This window comes from Ochotona princeps, chromosome 24 (assembly GCF_030435755.1).
Source record: "Ochotona princeps isolate mOchPri1 chromosome 24, mOchPri1.hap1, whole genome shotgun sequence".
In the NCBI taxonomy this organism is placed as follows: domain Eukaryota; kingdom Metazoa; phylum Chordata; class Mammalia; order Lagomorpha; family Ochotonidae; genus Ochotona; species Ochotona princeps.
In genome coordinates, this window is record NC_080855.1 from 7,311,650 (window position 1) to 7,326,869 (window position 15,220).

A 15,220-nucleotide genomic window follows, 5' to 3' on the forward strand; every position below is an offset into this window, starting at 1 on the left:
GCTGTTGTGGGGTGGGGACTGTGTGCTGTGTGTCGGGGTACAGTGAGGGGTGGGGACTGTGTGCTGTTGTGGGGTGGGGAGTGTGTGCTGTGTTGTGGGGTGCAGTGAGGGGTGGGGACTGTGTGCTGTGTGTCGGGGTGCAGTGTAGGGGCAGGGACTCTGCTGGGTGGTGAAAGCTCCATTGTTCCCTCCCTACAAACATTAATGAGTAACCCAGTGTGTGGCCCCAGGGCAGTGCTGGTGTGACAGCTGTAATCCACTTGTGGGACCAGGCCCGCCCACCCCTGGGGCCCCTGTGGGTGTGAGGTCAGTCTGGTGCTGCCCGTCCCCACCCAGGTCCCGGGGTGCGCCCCTCAGGGATTGGGCTGAGCTAGGGTGCAGCCCTGGGCTCCCCAGGGTGGACTCCTGGGGGGCGGCCGAGCTGGGGGTGCAGACCGGGGCTCCCTAGGTGAGCTCCTGGGGACAGCCTGCTGGGGGTGCAGCCCGGGGCTCCCCTGGGTGGTCTCCTGGGGCTCCCCTGGGTGGGCTCCTGGGGGGACGGCCTGCTGCCTGCTGGGGGTGCAGCCCGGGGCTCCCCGGGGGGTGCCGTGCTGGGGGTGCAGCCCGGGGCTCCCTAGGTGAGCTCCTGAGTTTCCCCTGGGTGGGCTCCTGGGGGGACGGCCTGCTGCCTGCTGGGGGTGCAGCCCGGGGCTCCCCGGGGGGTGCCGTGCTGGGGGTGCAGCCCGGGGCTCCCAGGACCCCCGAGCCAGGGCGATGGACCCGCCGGCAGAGGGCAGTGGACGTTCGTCCTGCCCCGGGTGAGTCCTCGGCGCCCTCACGGCCTCTCAGGGCTGACCCCTGACCCCCGACTTCGCAGGGGCGGGCGGGGCCAGTGGCCGCGCTCGACGCGCTCGGCGCTCCCCTGGCCCGCTCGGCGCTCGGCCGGCCGCCCTACGCACTGCGCCGCCGTCATGTCGACCGCCATGAACTTCGGGAACAAGAGCTTCCAGCCGCGGCCGCCGGACAAGGGCAGCTTCCCGCTGGACCACTTCGGTGGGGCTCGGGGGGCTCGGGGGACTCGGGGGGCTCGGGGGCGGCGGCGGACGGGCCCTCAAGCCGCCCCCTCTCCCTGCAGGCGAGTGTCGGAGCTTCAAGGACAAGTTCATGCGGTGTCTCCGCGAGAACCGCTTCGAGAACGCCGCGTGCCGGATCGAGTCCCGAGAATACCTGCGCTGCCGGATGGACAGGCGAGTGCGGAGCGGCCCCGGGGCTGACCGTGACCCGCGGGGGCTGACCCCGTGACCCCCCGGGCTGTCCCCGTGACCCCCCGGGCTGACCCCGTGACCCCCCAGGCTGTCTCCGGAACCCTTAGTGCTGTCCCCGTGACCCCCCGGGCTGACCCCGTGACCCCCCAGGCTGTCTCCGTGACCCCCAGGCTGTCCCCGGAACCCTTAGTGCTGTCCCCATGACCCCTCCAGGCTTTCCCCACAAACCTTAGGGCAGTTCTATCCCCAGGGCTGTCCCGTACCCTGAAAGGCTGACCCCATACACTGCTTAGGCTTGCCTACGCCCAGGACTGCCCCATACCTCCCCAAGGCTGTTCCTGTGACCCCCAGGGTGCCCCCGTATCCCCTGAGCTCCCCCATAACCACCAAGTCTTACTGTGCTCCTGAAAGCTCCCCCAATCTACTCCCCCCAGGGTGCTGCCAGATGGTGCCAAGTGAAGAGCGGCCTCCCCACCCAGGCCCCAGAGCATGCCCACCATGTCCCCACAGCTCCCCCTGCATGCCCACAGGCTGGGTTCCCAGGAAACCAGGAGTGTTGGGTGCGTCCTGGTGGGTGCTACTATAGCAGTCCCTGGTGATGGTGGGTGCCCAGTGTGCCCTCCAGCCCTGCGTCTGGACCCACAGAGGATCACCCTGAGTCCTCCTCTGGCCTCGTGTGGCTGCAGACGGGTCTGTGAGCCATCTACACTGAACCGTTTTCATGCCCCAGAGGCCAGCCTGTGTCGCACACATGGGGTATGCCCGGCCAGTGGCCAGGAGGTGTCTGCTGTGCAGCGGTGACTTGGCCTCCAGGTGGCTCTGCTCCCCCCCTTTTTTTTCTATTAAAAATTTTTTTTAAATATTTATGTATTTTATTACAAAGCCAGATATACAGAGAGGAGGAGAGACAGAGAGAAAGATCTTCCATCCGATGATTCACTCCCCAAGTGAGCCGCAACGGGCTGATGCACGCCGATCTGAAGCCGGGAACCAGGAACCTCTTCCGGGTCTCCCACGCAGCTGCAGTGTCCCAATGCATTGGGCCGTCCTCCACTGCTTTCCCAGGCCACAAGCAGGGAGCTGGATGGGAAGTGGAGCTGCCGGGATTAGAACCGGCGCCCATATGGGATCCCGGGGCTTTCAAGACGAGGACCCTAGCCTCTAGGCCATGCCGCCGGGCCCCTATTAAATTTGTTGATTAACTTTTTTTTCATTTTTTATTATATTTTTGACAATCTTTACTTAGTTAATTAGGGTAAAAAGGTTCAAGGGCTACAGGAAAGTGGGTAAGACTATTATTTCCATATTGTTTCCTTCATGTATCTGAGGTAAAGGGGATATTGAGGAAGAAGCCCCACCCAGTCTCCCACCCTCCCCAGGTCCCGGATGTGGGACATGCTCTGAGATACTTGCTCAAGTGGTTTTGATAGTTCACCAGTTATGAATCGCTGCCAGTCTCACCACTCCAAGCACAATGAGGTCGTTAAGAATCCACTGACTGACATAGTCCATCACAGAGTCTCCATTTGCCCAGTATTTAGCTGCCAACATATAGCTGAGGTGGTTGATTGACTTGTTCTGTCTTCTGTCTTTTCCTGGTTAGGGTTCTGAGTCTGCCATTTCAATTGGGAAGATCCCCAAAGAAACTTTGAGGTGTTCCCAGACCAGATTCTTGTATGTACTAGCAAGTACAGGCCCCGTTACAGTCCATCGCCCCGATCAGCTGGTGGTTGCAATTGCTGGGTTGGTTCTGTTTCCAGCCCCGACCTCCCCTGGACCCAATGGGTGTTGCAGTCCAGCCTGATTCTTCCCAGCACATACTGGGCCCTCACATAAACCAGTGGGAGCTCTAGCCTAATTGGAGCGACCCACAATAACCCCCACCAGGCCTGCCCTCTACCCTGGTTTGCCAGTATGTGTAGCAGACTAGTCCAGTCTGTCCCACAGCCCCTTGTGCTCTCATACATGTCAATGGGCATTGAAGCATAGTTCCATCTAACCAGCTCCACTATCCAGCCCTCACGGATGTTGTTGAGTGCCTCTCTGTCTAGCCATCCCAGCCCCTGTCCTAGTTTTCGTGCCCTCCCGTGGTAGTGGTAACCCAAGAGGGAGGAGCCCACTATTTCCCTCCCAGGTCTCTCTCACTCCCGGATTATGCACTCTCCAGGTGGTTCTGTGGTTTGACTTGACAGAATTAGTCCCCAGTGCCAGCTTCTGCCAGCTGATGCTGCGGCTAAGCCCAAACAACCCTCACCCACTCTAATTTTGTTTGCACCAGTAGGAATAATCCGCCCAGCCTGGCTTTTCCCTGATCTAGTCCACATGAGGCGCACAGGTGTTGTAGCCCTGCTTCGTCTGGTCTGCCCCCATCCCAGCTCACGCTCTCCAGTGGGAGTGGCTGTCCAGCAAGGGAACCACCCCTTATCCCCCCTGCCAGCCCTGCCCCCTCCCTTCCTGGTTCTCACGTGTGCTGGATGGGTGCTGCAGTCACATCAGGTACAGGTACCCTCACTCTGGCATTCCGTAGTGTGGACTGGTTTTTGTCGCGACGAACCTGGCCCGACCCACACTCTGTTCCGGTGCTCGGATTTGCCAGTGAATGACGTGAACTGTTTCAGCCTGGTCTGCCCCCGACCCATGCCAAATGTGTGCCAGTGGGAAACTTTCCATGGCCTATTCTGGGCTGTTTCCTATCATGCTTCTTGCACTTACCTGCCGGGTCTGTGTCCTGCCAGAGGAGTTGCCCCGGCTCCTCCATCAGAACCCCTCCCAATGCCAGATTTTGCGCATACCAGGGGGTCCATGAGCCAGCCCTACTCAGTTCACTTCCTGTCCTAGTAGGAACAGTGGCTTTTCCTGACTGGCCCTCAACCCAAGCTGGTTCTTGCTGTTGGATGTTTCAGCCCAGCCACGGCTCGTCCAGACCCACATACGGCTCACACATGGTTCAGTAGGGGTTGAGACCTAGCCTAGTCCGTCCCACATCTACCCTGGTCCTCCAGGACACCAGACGGTGTTGGGGTCTGGCCCAGCTTGGTGCGTCCAGTCCCAGGCCACACTTGTGCCAAGGGAGACTACAACTGTTTCCTGATCAGAACGCAGCCCCCATTCCAGCCCACACACCCCTTGGTGGGAACCTCAACCCAGTTAGGGTGTCCCCTTAGCTCCCCAATTGGGCCTGTTTCCAGCTGTAGATCACGCGCCTGCCAGTGGTTTCTCTGACTCAGCTTGGCTCAGCCCCTTACCTGTCCTGGCCTCTGTCTTAGACACGGTGGCTTACCATCCCTGACTCACGCAGACCAGTAGGTGCAAGAGCCTATCTCAGCATGACCTGTGCTCCGCCCTGGTTTCTGATTTTGCTTGTGGGCTAAGGTTTGCTCAGTCCTGCCCAGTATATCCCGTTCCATTACCAATTCACACATTGGCCGGGTGTTGGAGCTACTTTGCCCAGCTTGTCCGACCCCAGGTCTGGACCACATGTTCACCAGTGGGAGCTATGACTTGCCAGGGAAATTCCCCAAGTTCCTCCACTTGATCCACTCCCAGACCCAGTTCCCATACATGCCCTTGGGGTTTAGGCCAGGTCCCGGTGCAGTCTGGCTTCCATTTAGCCTTGTATGTGCTGGTGAATATTGCAGCCCGGCCCACCCCACATCCTATTCAGGATGCACATTCGGGTGCTGCTGCCTTGACCAGTCCAGACTGTTGTGGGTTCCTTTACCTGTGATTGATGGCAGGCTCCTTGGTCACCCTAGCTTAGTCCATCACCACCCCAACTCTAAAGCTAACCAGTGGGGCTAGAATTTCCACAGGGTTTGGCCCACACACAGAATCTACCCCCGGATGTGGTTCTCGAGTGTTAGTTAATGTCATGGCCCTGACTAATGTGACCCTTCTGCTGATCCACCATCATGTCAGGTAATAGGACATCCTGCTGGACAAGCCCCGAGCCTTAACTTTTGCATGAACTGGTGTTCAGTGCTCAGCATTGTTAAGTAATTACAAGTTCTTCAGAGGAAGAGTTACTGTCTTTGGGAATCTATAGGATTGATTTCACATCCCAGAAGCACTGTGGGTTCAACCTGGAGCTGCCTAAGCAGCGATTCAAAGAACCAAAACCCCAGACCTCCCCGACCAGGTGGCCAGCAGGCAGAGCCTAGCGCCAAATGGCGAACTGGCCGCCTGGGGACAGCTCACCATATGCACATGGTGGCTGGTGTCTGGGATCCGGGCATGAGACGCCCTGTCCTGAGACCCACCAGCAGCTGGGCAGCTGCTGGAAGTTTAAACCCCCAGGCCCAAGGTCGCGCCCCTCCCCAAACCCGTCCACCACTCAATGAGAGCGGCGGGTGGGCCCCTGGCCCGCCCAGCCCAGCCCAGCCCCAGAGACTTCCCCCCTTGGTGTACTTACCCGTAGGGAGCAGCCCCCAGAGCCCAGGCAGGCCCTGCTGTCTTGAGCATCAGGGTTGGGCTGTCTGTGGGCAGGCCTGGGCCGCCTCTGCCCTGGTCGCACTGTCTGAGTTTCTTGCAAGTGTCCCTTTTGTTACTTGTCATTCAGAACTGTCGCTTGGTTTTCCAGAAACCGGCAGTGATGGCAGTCCTTGGGGTGTTGATGTGTGCGGGTGGTTGGAGCCCACGTGTGAGTCCAGGTGCTTCCCCACCCAACTCAGGGCTGGGGTGGAAGCTGGGGCAGGCATGGTGCAGGGGCTCTGCTGCTGCGTGGGGTACTTCACGGGGACCCCAGGTGCCCTCAGTGGCTGTTGGCAGCTCTGCCGGCCAATGCATGTGTGAGAAGCCTGTGCTTGGAAGTAGTCAGTGACTGGCAGGGTCAGGCCAGGGTCTCCAGTGGCCGCTGTGTGCCCACCCTGGCCTTTGCTATGTCTGGGAACCCGACCAGTGTCCCTTCTGTCATATGTGTCCCCTTGGCAGCCTTGGTGACCACCTGGGTCACCCCAGATGCTGCAGCTGGTGGGAACAGGGCCACCAGAGGCTGGGGGCGGATGGGGCCGATGTGTGGGACGCCTGCCCTCTGGAGGGGAGAGTGTGCAGAGGTGCCCTTTGAGGGGCACCATTCCCTTGGGCCAGCATGGCCAGCACAGGTGGCGCCCAGCAGAATGGTCTCAGCACCCTGTGACTGCTGGGAGTGGGGGTCCGGCCAGGAACAGTCAGCTGTAGGAGTTGCTCTCAGGGACACCAGTGTCCTCCTGGGGGGTCTCCTACAGGCCCTCCCACCCATACCCCTGCAGCTCAGCCCCCAGGATGAGGCTTCATCCACACTCCTGTGGGGTGGCCTCCAGGGTGCTCAGGCGTGGGTCTGGCTTTCCCCACAGGGCCCCAGGCAGCACCCTGCCGAGGTCTTCAAGCTGCTCCTGAGGGCTGCATCCCATCCCTCCTGGGTGTGGCCAGGAGTGTCCTGTTGCATGGCACAGCCACAGAAAGTGCGTGTGAGGAGCCCACCCCTGGGCTGTGAGGGGAGCTCTGGCAAAGGTACATGGTGCCTTGGGCTCGGCAGTGTGGCCTAGTGGCTAAGGTCCTCACCTTGATCCCATATGGCCGCTGGTTCTAATCCCAGCAGCTCCACTTCCTCTCTATCTCTCCTCCTCTCAGTGTATCTGACTTTGTAATAAAAATAAAATAAATCTTTAAAAAAAAAAAAAAAAAAAAGGTACATGGTGCCCAGTGCTGGGCAGGCCTGGCTGCTGGCCCTGGCTGTGCAGGGTGGGAGCAGGTATGTGGCCCACCCACCTCAGAGCTGTGCTTACCTCCTGCTGACCAGAGGCCAAGCTCTGGCTGCGGCCTGAGGGGCGCCCTCCAGCCCAGGTCCCCAGAAGGCCAAGGTCGGGGGCGTGTGGAGGCCCGTTTGTGCTCTGACACCACCTCCTGTCTCCCTGCAGGCAGCTGATGGCGCAGGAGCCCCTGGAGAAGCTGGGATTCGGAGACCTGGAGGAGGGCACGGCCGAGGCACAGAGGAAGCCCTGAGTAGCCCCTGGCGAAGCGGCCCTGCCGGGCTCCCCTGTCCTCCTGGCCGTGTGAGCACGGGCAGCTCCAGGCCGTGAGGTGAGGGTGCGGCCACACCTGCTGTGCCCTCAGCCTGTGGGGAACCAGGCTTCGTGAGATGGACACGAGGGTGACCTGCTCAGGCATTCCAGCTTTTCACTGAGCCCCCTGCGCTCGCCAGTGTGCGAGAGCTGGCCGTGGCAGCCCTGGTCCAGATGCCAAGGTGGGCAATCAGGGTGACTGACGCGGACTGCTCAGACCGTGAATGAAACGCCCGTGTGCACAGGCTGCCTCTGTCTGTTACTGATGGAGGGACCGGCCCCGCACATGGCCCTGGGCCCCGTCCATCTGCAGAGGAGGTGGGGCGGGGCTGTGAGGGGGGCTTTGCAGTGGACGCCACATGTGAACGTGGAAGTCCCTCTCCGCGTGCTGGGGGCGAGGCCTCCGTGAGCCACACGCATTGGCCTCCCACCCATTCCAGGCTCCCGCGTGCTCCCATGTAGGCTCTGTGTCCACTGCTGTGAACGAGCCGCCTGCCACTTCTCCCAGCAAGCACTGTCAGCCCCTCCATCTGTGGTGTTAAAGTGGGGCGACCCTCTGCCCTCAGGGTCTGAGCATGGCACATGCAAGTGAGGGGCCTGCCAGGGCCAGGCGCCACCAGGTGAGGGGGCGGCGAGGTGCGCCTCCAGGCCACCACACCTGCCACCCTGGGTGTGCCTGGTCATGGGATTCTGGCTCCCAGCTGGGGGGGACCCAAGTGTGACGGTCCACGCACCGTGCCCACCAAAGAGCAGGAGCAGCAGCCACCCAAGCAACTGAGGGCTGTGTGAGTGGCTACACGGGTGTGTGTGTGCTGGGGGGTGTGAGTGGCTACACGGGTGTGTGTGTGTGCAGGTGGGGTATGAGTGCCTGGACAGGTGTGTGTGTGTTGGGGGGGGTGAGTGCCTGCAGGTGTGGGGGTGGGGTGTGTGTGTATATGTGTTTGTGTGCGGGCGGGGTGTGTGAGCTCCTGGGCAGGTGTGTGCAGGCAGCCGGGTATGTGTGCACACAGGTGTGTGAATTCCTGTGGGTGTGTGCAGGTGGGTCCGTGTGGTGTGAGCTCTTGGGCAGGTGTGTGCGCACACAGGTGTGTGAATTCCTGTATGTGCAGGCGGGTTTGTGTGGGTGTGAGCTCCTGGGCAGGTGCGTGCAGGCAGCTGGGTGTGTGTGCACCTGTGTGCACGTGGCTCAGCGGTAAAGCTGGGAAGGAGCAGAGATGGCAGTGCAGTGGCTCTCACGGAAGACAGCGGCAGCAGCGCCCGCAGTCCCAGGACAAGCCGTTGTCATGGGGCAGGGCCCCGGAACGTGTCTGCTTGTGCCCTTGGGAGTCTGAGTCATTTGGAGATGCAAAGATTAAAGACACTTTTGTGTGCTGCCATGGCTGAGTATCGTCCACTCTGCCGTGAGGGTCCCAAGGGCCTGTGTGTCTCTGCCCAGGTGCCCATCACCTCCTGTGGAGGGGGCGTTGTGTTTCCCACACAGGAAGTGTCCCTGGGCCCCATCTGGGCTGTGTGGGGCCCAGGAGAGGGGATCCGTGGCCTGACCCTGTGGTCGCGGGCCGACCAGGGGCGTCTCCCTAGCCCGGGCCCCAGCCACCTCCCAGGCCTGTGCTGTGGGAGCTCCAAGGATAGGACAGCCTTGTGCCCCGTTATTTTTTGTAGCAGAGAAAGCTGGCGACACCCCGGGACGCCCACGTTACTGAGCAGAGACCAGAAGTCAACAGAACATGCAGGCGGGGTGCAGCTGTGAGAGAGGGGCTGCATGCAACTTGAACCCAGGTTGGGGGCTTGCTGTGCCTGGGTAGAGTCCCCTCCTGAGAGCTGGTGGCCTTGGCCCGTCCTGGAGCGGCCAGCCAGGGCTCGGGTGGGACGGAAGCTCGCACGCAGTGAGCCCCTGGAAGGTGGCACCTCCCGCAACCAGCACCAGCTCGGAGCATCCCTGGCTCTCCTGCTCTGAGCAGTGCAGCTTTGGAGGCGTGGGGCGGCCCCAGCAGGCCCAGCACAGGTCCTCTGGCGGCCCCACAGTGAACTGCCTCATGGGAACTCTCTGCTCTGCCACTTGAATTAAAAATCGCTAAAGTTTTCTTTATTTGAAAGGCAGGAGTTAGAGCTCTTCCGTCTGCCGGTTCACTCACCGCCCAGGTGGCCACGCTGGCCAGAGCTGCGGCAGTGGGTTTATTCTGGGACTCCCCCATGGGTGCGGGGGTCAAGGACTTGGGTCGGGGGCTGGGCAGCTGGGACTCAGACTGATGCCCACATGGGCACTGGCTCTGCTGGTGGCAGCTTTTATCGGCCAGTGACATCCCTGAATTAGAAAGAGCTGACTGGACAGTTCTGCGAAGTTGGGGCCTGCTCCCCGCACAGTGGGGCTGCTCCCTGCACGGTGGGCCTGCTCCCCTCACATGTGGGGCCTGCTCCCCGCACGGTGGGGCCTGCTCCCCTCACAGGTGGGGCCTGCTGCCTACACACGGTGGGGCCTGCTGCCTGCACGGTGGGGCCTGCTCCCCTCACAGGTGGGGCTGCTGCCTGCGTGTTGGGGCCCCTCACAGGTGGGGCCTGCTCCCCTCACAGGTGGGGCCTGCTCCCCGCACGGTGGGGCCTGCTCCCCTCACAGGTGGGGCCTGCTCCCTACACACGGTGGGGCCTGCTGCCTGCACGGTGGGGCCTGCTCCCCTCACAGGTGGGGCTGCTGCCTGCGTGTTGGGGCCCCTCACAGGTGGGGTCTGCTCCCCTCACAGGTGGGGCCTGCTCCCCTCACAGGTGGGGCCTGCTCCCCGCACGGTGGGGCATGCTCCCCTCACAGGTGGGGCCTGCTCCCCGCACAGTGGGGCCTGCTCCCTGCCTGCTCCCCTCACAGCAGAGCCTGCTACAGTCCCCACCTCCCTGGTCAGGAGCAGGACTGCGCTGTGTTATCTCTGGTGTCCTGGGGAACGTGCTCAGGGCTGAGGGCACCGCTCCCTGGGCAGCCACAGTGGGTACAGCGGGTGGTTGGCAGCCGCCCAAGGGCAGATGAGTGCTGGCCTCCCTGTCCAGGCACTGGGCTCGTTCCTGACTGGAAATGGGCAGTTGCTGACTTTGTGGAAGACGTTAAAGTCGGTCTCTTCTGCTTTAGAAAATGGAACATAAAGACTGCAGCCAGGCCCCAGTGTGCCTCTCCTGACCCCAGGACGTGGAGTGGACGCCAGCCACGCTGCCAGGAGCAGGCACCACGTGTCCATGGTCAGAGCCGCGTGTCTATGGGCTCCATGACGTCATTGCTTCGCAGAGCTCCCTACGCCTGTGTCGATGCGCGTGCTGCCCGTCGGATATACTGGCACATGGAGCTCCTGGGGGGAACCAGGCTCCCTGGACGCCACAGGCTGTGCCCAGGCTCAGCAGGCAGGGCTCTGGGGCCTTGGTGGACAGTGGGTGCTCAGCTTGGTGCCGAGGGTGTGGGCTGTTTGTGCCTGGGACAACCCCTTCCCTGTGCCTCCTGTCACCTCCAGGATGGGCAGGCACAGGGGTGCTGGGAGCACTACCTGCTCCGGGCCCCTGCACCCCGAGGGCAGGCTGCCCACTGACCCTGCATGGCCCCTGGGCACTACCTGGTCCAGGCCCCTGCTCCCCGAGGGCAGGCTGCCCGCTGACCCTGCATGGCCCCTCTGGCACTACCTGGGGCGTCTGTGCTAGGTCCTGCATGGCCCCTTTGGCACTACCGGGGTCTTCTGGGCCTGCCCCTGACCACAGTTGTCCCAGGGCCGGCTGCCCACTGACTGCTGCCACCTTGTCTGCCTTCTGCAGGGTTTCTGGCCCCGGGCTCTGGTGCAGGGGAGGGAGGGCCAGGCCCATGCCCTGCTTGCTGGTGCTGAGGTCTCTGAGGTGAGAGCTAGACAGTGGGCACAGAGCTCCACAGAGGCCCCTGGCCAGGGGCTCCCTAGGGAAGCAAACGCATGTGGCGTCCCCTGCTGGACGGAGATGGCGCCTGCTCAGCCTGTGTGCTGCTGGGAGTGGGGAAGACCTGGTCCTCTGGGACCCTGTGACCAGTGGGGGCTTGTGCTGGACAGGGCTGTTTGTGGCTGCAGCCCCCACCTCCCTTCACCCCCTGAGCCGACCCCCGTGTTTGTGAGGAGGCAGGAGGGAGGGTGGAACAAGTGACACGGGGTTGGTGGCCCTCTGCCTGGGCGAGGCTCGTCCTGACGCTGGCTCCAAGGCCAGCACTGTGTGTAGAACACAGACCCCAACATGAAGGCTGTGACCTGGGGGCACAGGTGACATTCCAGTGGACACGCTGTAGCCTGTGTGTGTGTCCGTTTCATCACTGCAGGCATGTTCCCGTCCCCCGGCTGAGGCCGGATGGAAGCCGTCCCTGGGGTCTGAGGGCCTGGACAGCTGCGGGCATTAGAGGCCGGCACTTCTGTGCCTGTGGTGAGAGAGGGCCCCTTGTTGGGGTGGGACAGAGGCACCCTGGGGCTCTGTTGAAGCGGCTGCCCCTTGAGGTGTTGCATTCCTGTGTGGTCACAGTCCTGTCCCCTCACAGATCCCTCCTGCCCAGGGAGTGGGGAGGCTCTCTTTAGCATGCCATGTGGGCCTCGTCCAGCAAGGTGGCCCAGGCTGGGAAGGTGGCCCTGTGTCCTGTACCTCCCCACACAGCAGGGTCAGCCTGCCCTGGCTCCCTCTTAGGCTCTGGACCGATGGGCCCAGGTGCTGACAGCGCAAGTCCCAACCTCAGAACGTGACTCAGGGTGCCAGTGGTTGTATCCTGAGGTGTCCTAGACCTGGTCCCGCACCTCAGGGGTGTCCCCTCAGACCAGGAGCCTGAAGCTCTGGCCCTGAAGCAGACCTTCCTCAGGGACGTCCCCCCAGACCACCTTCCTCAGGGGAGTCCCCCAGACCACCTTCCTCAGGGACGTCCCCCAGACCACCTTCCTCAGGGGAGTCCCCCCCCAGACCACCTTCCTCAGGGACATCCCCCCCAGACCACCTTCCTCAGGGACGTCCCCCCCAGACCACCTTCCTCAGGGATGTCCCCCCAGACCACCTTCCTCAGGGACGTCCCCCCAGACCACCTTCCTCAGGGACGTCCCCCCAGACCACCTTCCTCAGGGACATCCCCCCCCAGACCACCTTCCTCAGGGACATCCCCCCCCAGACCACCTTCCTCAGGGACATCCCCCCCCAGACCACCTTCCTCAGGGACGTCCCCCAGACCACCTTCCTCAGGGACGTCCCCCAGACCACCTTCCTCAGGGACGTCCCCCAGACCACCTTCCTCAGGGACTTCCCCCAGACCACCTTCCTCAGGGACGTCCCCCAGACCACCTTCCTCAGGGACTTCCCCCCCCAGACCACCTTCCTCAGGGACGTCCCCCAGACCACCTTCCTCAGGGACGTCCCCCATACCACCTTCCTCAGGGACGTCCCCCCAGACCACCTTCCTCAGGGACATCCCCCCCCAGACCACCTTCCTCAGGGACGTCCCCCCCCAGACCACCTTCCTCAGGGACGTCCCCCCAGACCACCTTCCTCAGGGGAGTCCCCAGACCACCTTCCTCAGGGACGTCCCCCCCCAGACCACCTTCCTCAGGGGAGTCCCCAGACCACCTTCCTCAGGGACGTCCCCCCCCAGACCACCTTCCTCAGGGGAGTCCCCCCAGACCACCTTCCTCAGGGACATCCCCCCCCAGACCACCTTCCTCAGGGACGTCCCCCAGACCACCTTCCACAGGGACATCCCCCAGACCACCTTCCTCAGGGACGTCCCCCAGACCACCTTCCTCAGGGACGTCCCCCAGACCACCTTCCTCAGGGGAGTCCCACCCTAGACCACCTTCCTCAGGGGAGTCCCCCAGACCACCTTTCAGGGGAGCCCCCCCAGACCACCTTTCAGGGGAACCCCCTCAGACCAGGAGCCTAAGGCTCCGACCCTGAAGAGCAGACCTTCCTCAGGCACATGGCCTGGCACCCAGTGTTGGGAAAACAGCACTGAGTTGAGGGAGGGTGGATGGGAAGGTACCCATGGAAAGCTAGAAAGCAGAAGCAGGGAGGGGTTGGGGCTTCCAGTGGGAGCAGAGATCCCTGTGTGGGGGATGTGGGGGGAGAAGGAAATGCCTGGCCTTGGCTGGGGTGCCTCCCGCTGCTGGCCAGAGCCTCTAGGGAGGGCGGCAAGGTGAGCCCAAGCTACCTGTGTGCCCTGGCAGGGCCGCTGGCCGTCACCTGTGTATGCATGGAAGAGGCTGTGGGGTTGGTGCTGTGTGCCAGCATCCCATATGGGCCCCATTCTGCTTGTGGCCTGGGAAAGCAGAGGAGGATGGCTCAGAGCCCTGGGACACTGCACCTGCTGGGGAACCTGGAAGAGACGCTGGCTCCTGGCTTCCGCCTGGGCCTGTCCTGGCCTTTGTGTCTGTCTGGGGAGTGGACCAGTACATATAGCAGACCTCTGTATGACTCCCTTGTCATATAAACCGTTGTTTTGAACAGACTGCGTGTGCAGCCCTGTGAGGGTCTGGGGCAGCCGGACCCCAGGCCATAGCCAGCCACTCTCCAGCCAAGGAGCTTGCTGCAGGCCCTGTGGACATTCAGGCTTGACAAAGAGCACTCCTGCCCCACATTTGTGTGCCATGTGAAGTCAGCATCCTGCCCACCTGTGTGCCCCCTTGTCCTCCGCATCCCCGTGTGCTCCCTGTCCCCTTGTCCTCCCTGTCCCATGGGCTCCCCGTCCTCGTGTTCCTGCCCCGTGGGCTCCCCACCCCGTGTCCCTGTCCCATGGGCTCCCCACCCCATGTCCCTGTCCCGTGTGCTCCCACCCCATGTCCCTGTCCCCTTGTCCTCCCTGTCCCCATGGGCTCCCCACCCCGTGTCCCTGTCCCATGAGCTCCCCGTCCTCGTGTCCCTGTCCCGTGTGCTCCCCATCAGCCCCCTCCTCGCAGGTTTGTGTCCCTGACCAGCCAACCACAGGGGGTCCCACTCACCTGCATTGCCCCACTGCCCCCCTTAGCACGCTCTGCTCCTCCCTGGCCAGGGGCCTGGGCCTTGCTCTTGCTGACCCTGGGCACCCAGCCCAGCTGTGCCAGGGCTCAGTGTCTCTCGGCAGAGCTCCTGCTGGCTGCTGCTCCCTCAGGCCAGCCGTAAGGAGTCGTGGGCTGGAGGGGAAGCTGGTAGCCACGTGCAGGGCCATGAGGTGCAGCTCTGTGTCGCAAGCGTTTGCTCTGCAGGGGCAGAGGTATACAAAGACGGCCAGCGTGTCAGCTCCTGGGGCTCCAGGTCCCTGGGGGTAGGCGGGGGAGGAGGCTCTGCTGGGGGTCCGAGCAGCTGCTTGGGAGAGCATGGGGGCCCTGGCCTTGGGTGGCTGCCAGCCATGGGGCTGGGCTCCTCCAAGGGCTCAGGCTTGCTCTGGGCCTACTGTGTGCAGGGGCTGTGCCTGCGGGATTCCCGGTGAGGTCCTGGACACCAGGGGGCGCTCTTCCTCCCCCGGTGCAGAAGCCTCAGTTCCCCCTTCCCCAGCACCCCTGGGCTCTGAACCCGCAAAGCCGACCCCAGAAACAAAGCCACTATAGTGGCTTGCCCTGTTGTGCCTGAGGCGGCCGGGACCCCACAGGCCTGCCGGTCAGCGTGGACTCCAGTGCCTGCCCCAGTGGGACCCAGCCCAGCCAGAGACACGGATGGGGAGACAGCGGGCAACGGCCAGCCAGCGGACCTTGAGTGGACAGCAAGGCAGATAATCTGTGCAACTCAGCCACAAAGGGAGGCTGAACCCGGACCCCTGAGCCCACAGGGTGCGGAACCTTCTAGAAGGGGCCAAGGAGCCGCACGCCTTGGGCCGAGTCTGAGGCGGGATGTGGCTTCCCCAAGTTGGAGGAACGCCCTGCCCCAGACCAGGCTCCGTCGGAGGGCAGAAGGCTCCGTGGGAGGAGCTCCCGCCCCAACACCTTGCGTCCCAGTCTGAGGGCGGAGGCCGGCGGGGCC

The 15,220-nt window shown here is 62.8% G+C and overlaps 1 protein-coding gene across 1 annotated transcript; it reads left to right on the forward strand.

Annotated features, from left to right (window-relative positions):
* The first annotated feature begins 902 nt into the window (after positions 1-902).
* Positions 903-7,256, forward strand: LOC101536218 (cytochrome c oxidase assembly protein COX19). The gene is made up of 3 exons (XM_004598164.2): positions 903-1,032; positions 1,115-1,230; positions 7,143-7,256. Exons 1-3 carry the CDS (start codon positions 951-953, stop codon positions 7,221-7,223), a joined length of 279 nt encoding a protein of 92 aa, XP_004598221.2. The 5' UTR covers positions 903-950; the 3' UTR covers positions 7,224-7,256.
* Positions 7,257-15,220: the final 7,964 nt, after the last annotated feature.

Bases quoted from the DNA above. Each gene is read 5' to 3' on its own strand.
- LOC101536218 (XM_004598164.2), top strand. From the start codon at position 951: ATGTCGACCGCCATGAACTTCGGGAACAAGAGCTTCCAGCCGCGGCCG. The intron at 1,033-1,114 runs GTGGGGCTCGGG...CTCTCCCTGCAG, and splicing joins CTTCCCGCTGGACCACTTCG to GCGAGTGTCGGAGCTTCAAG. The intron at 1,231-7,142 runs GTGCGGAGCGGC...CCCTGCAGGCAG, and splicing joins GCTGCCGGATGGACAGGCGA to CTGATGGCGCAGGAGCCCCT.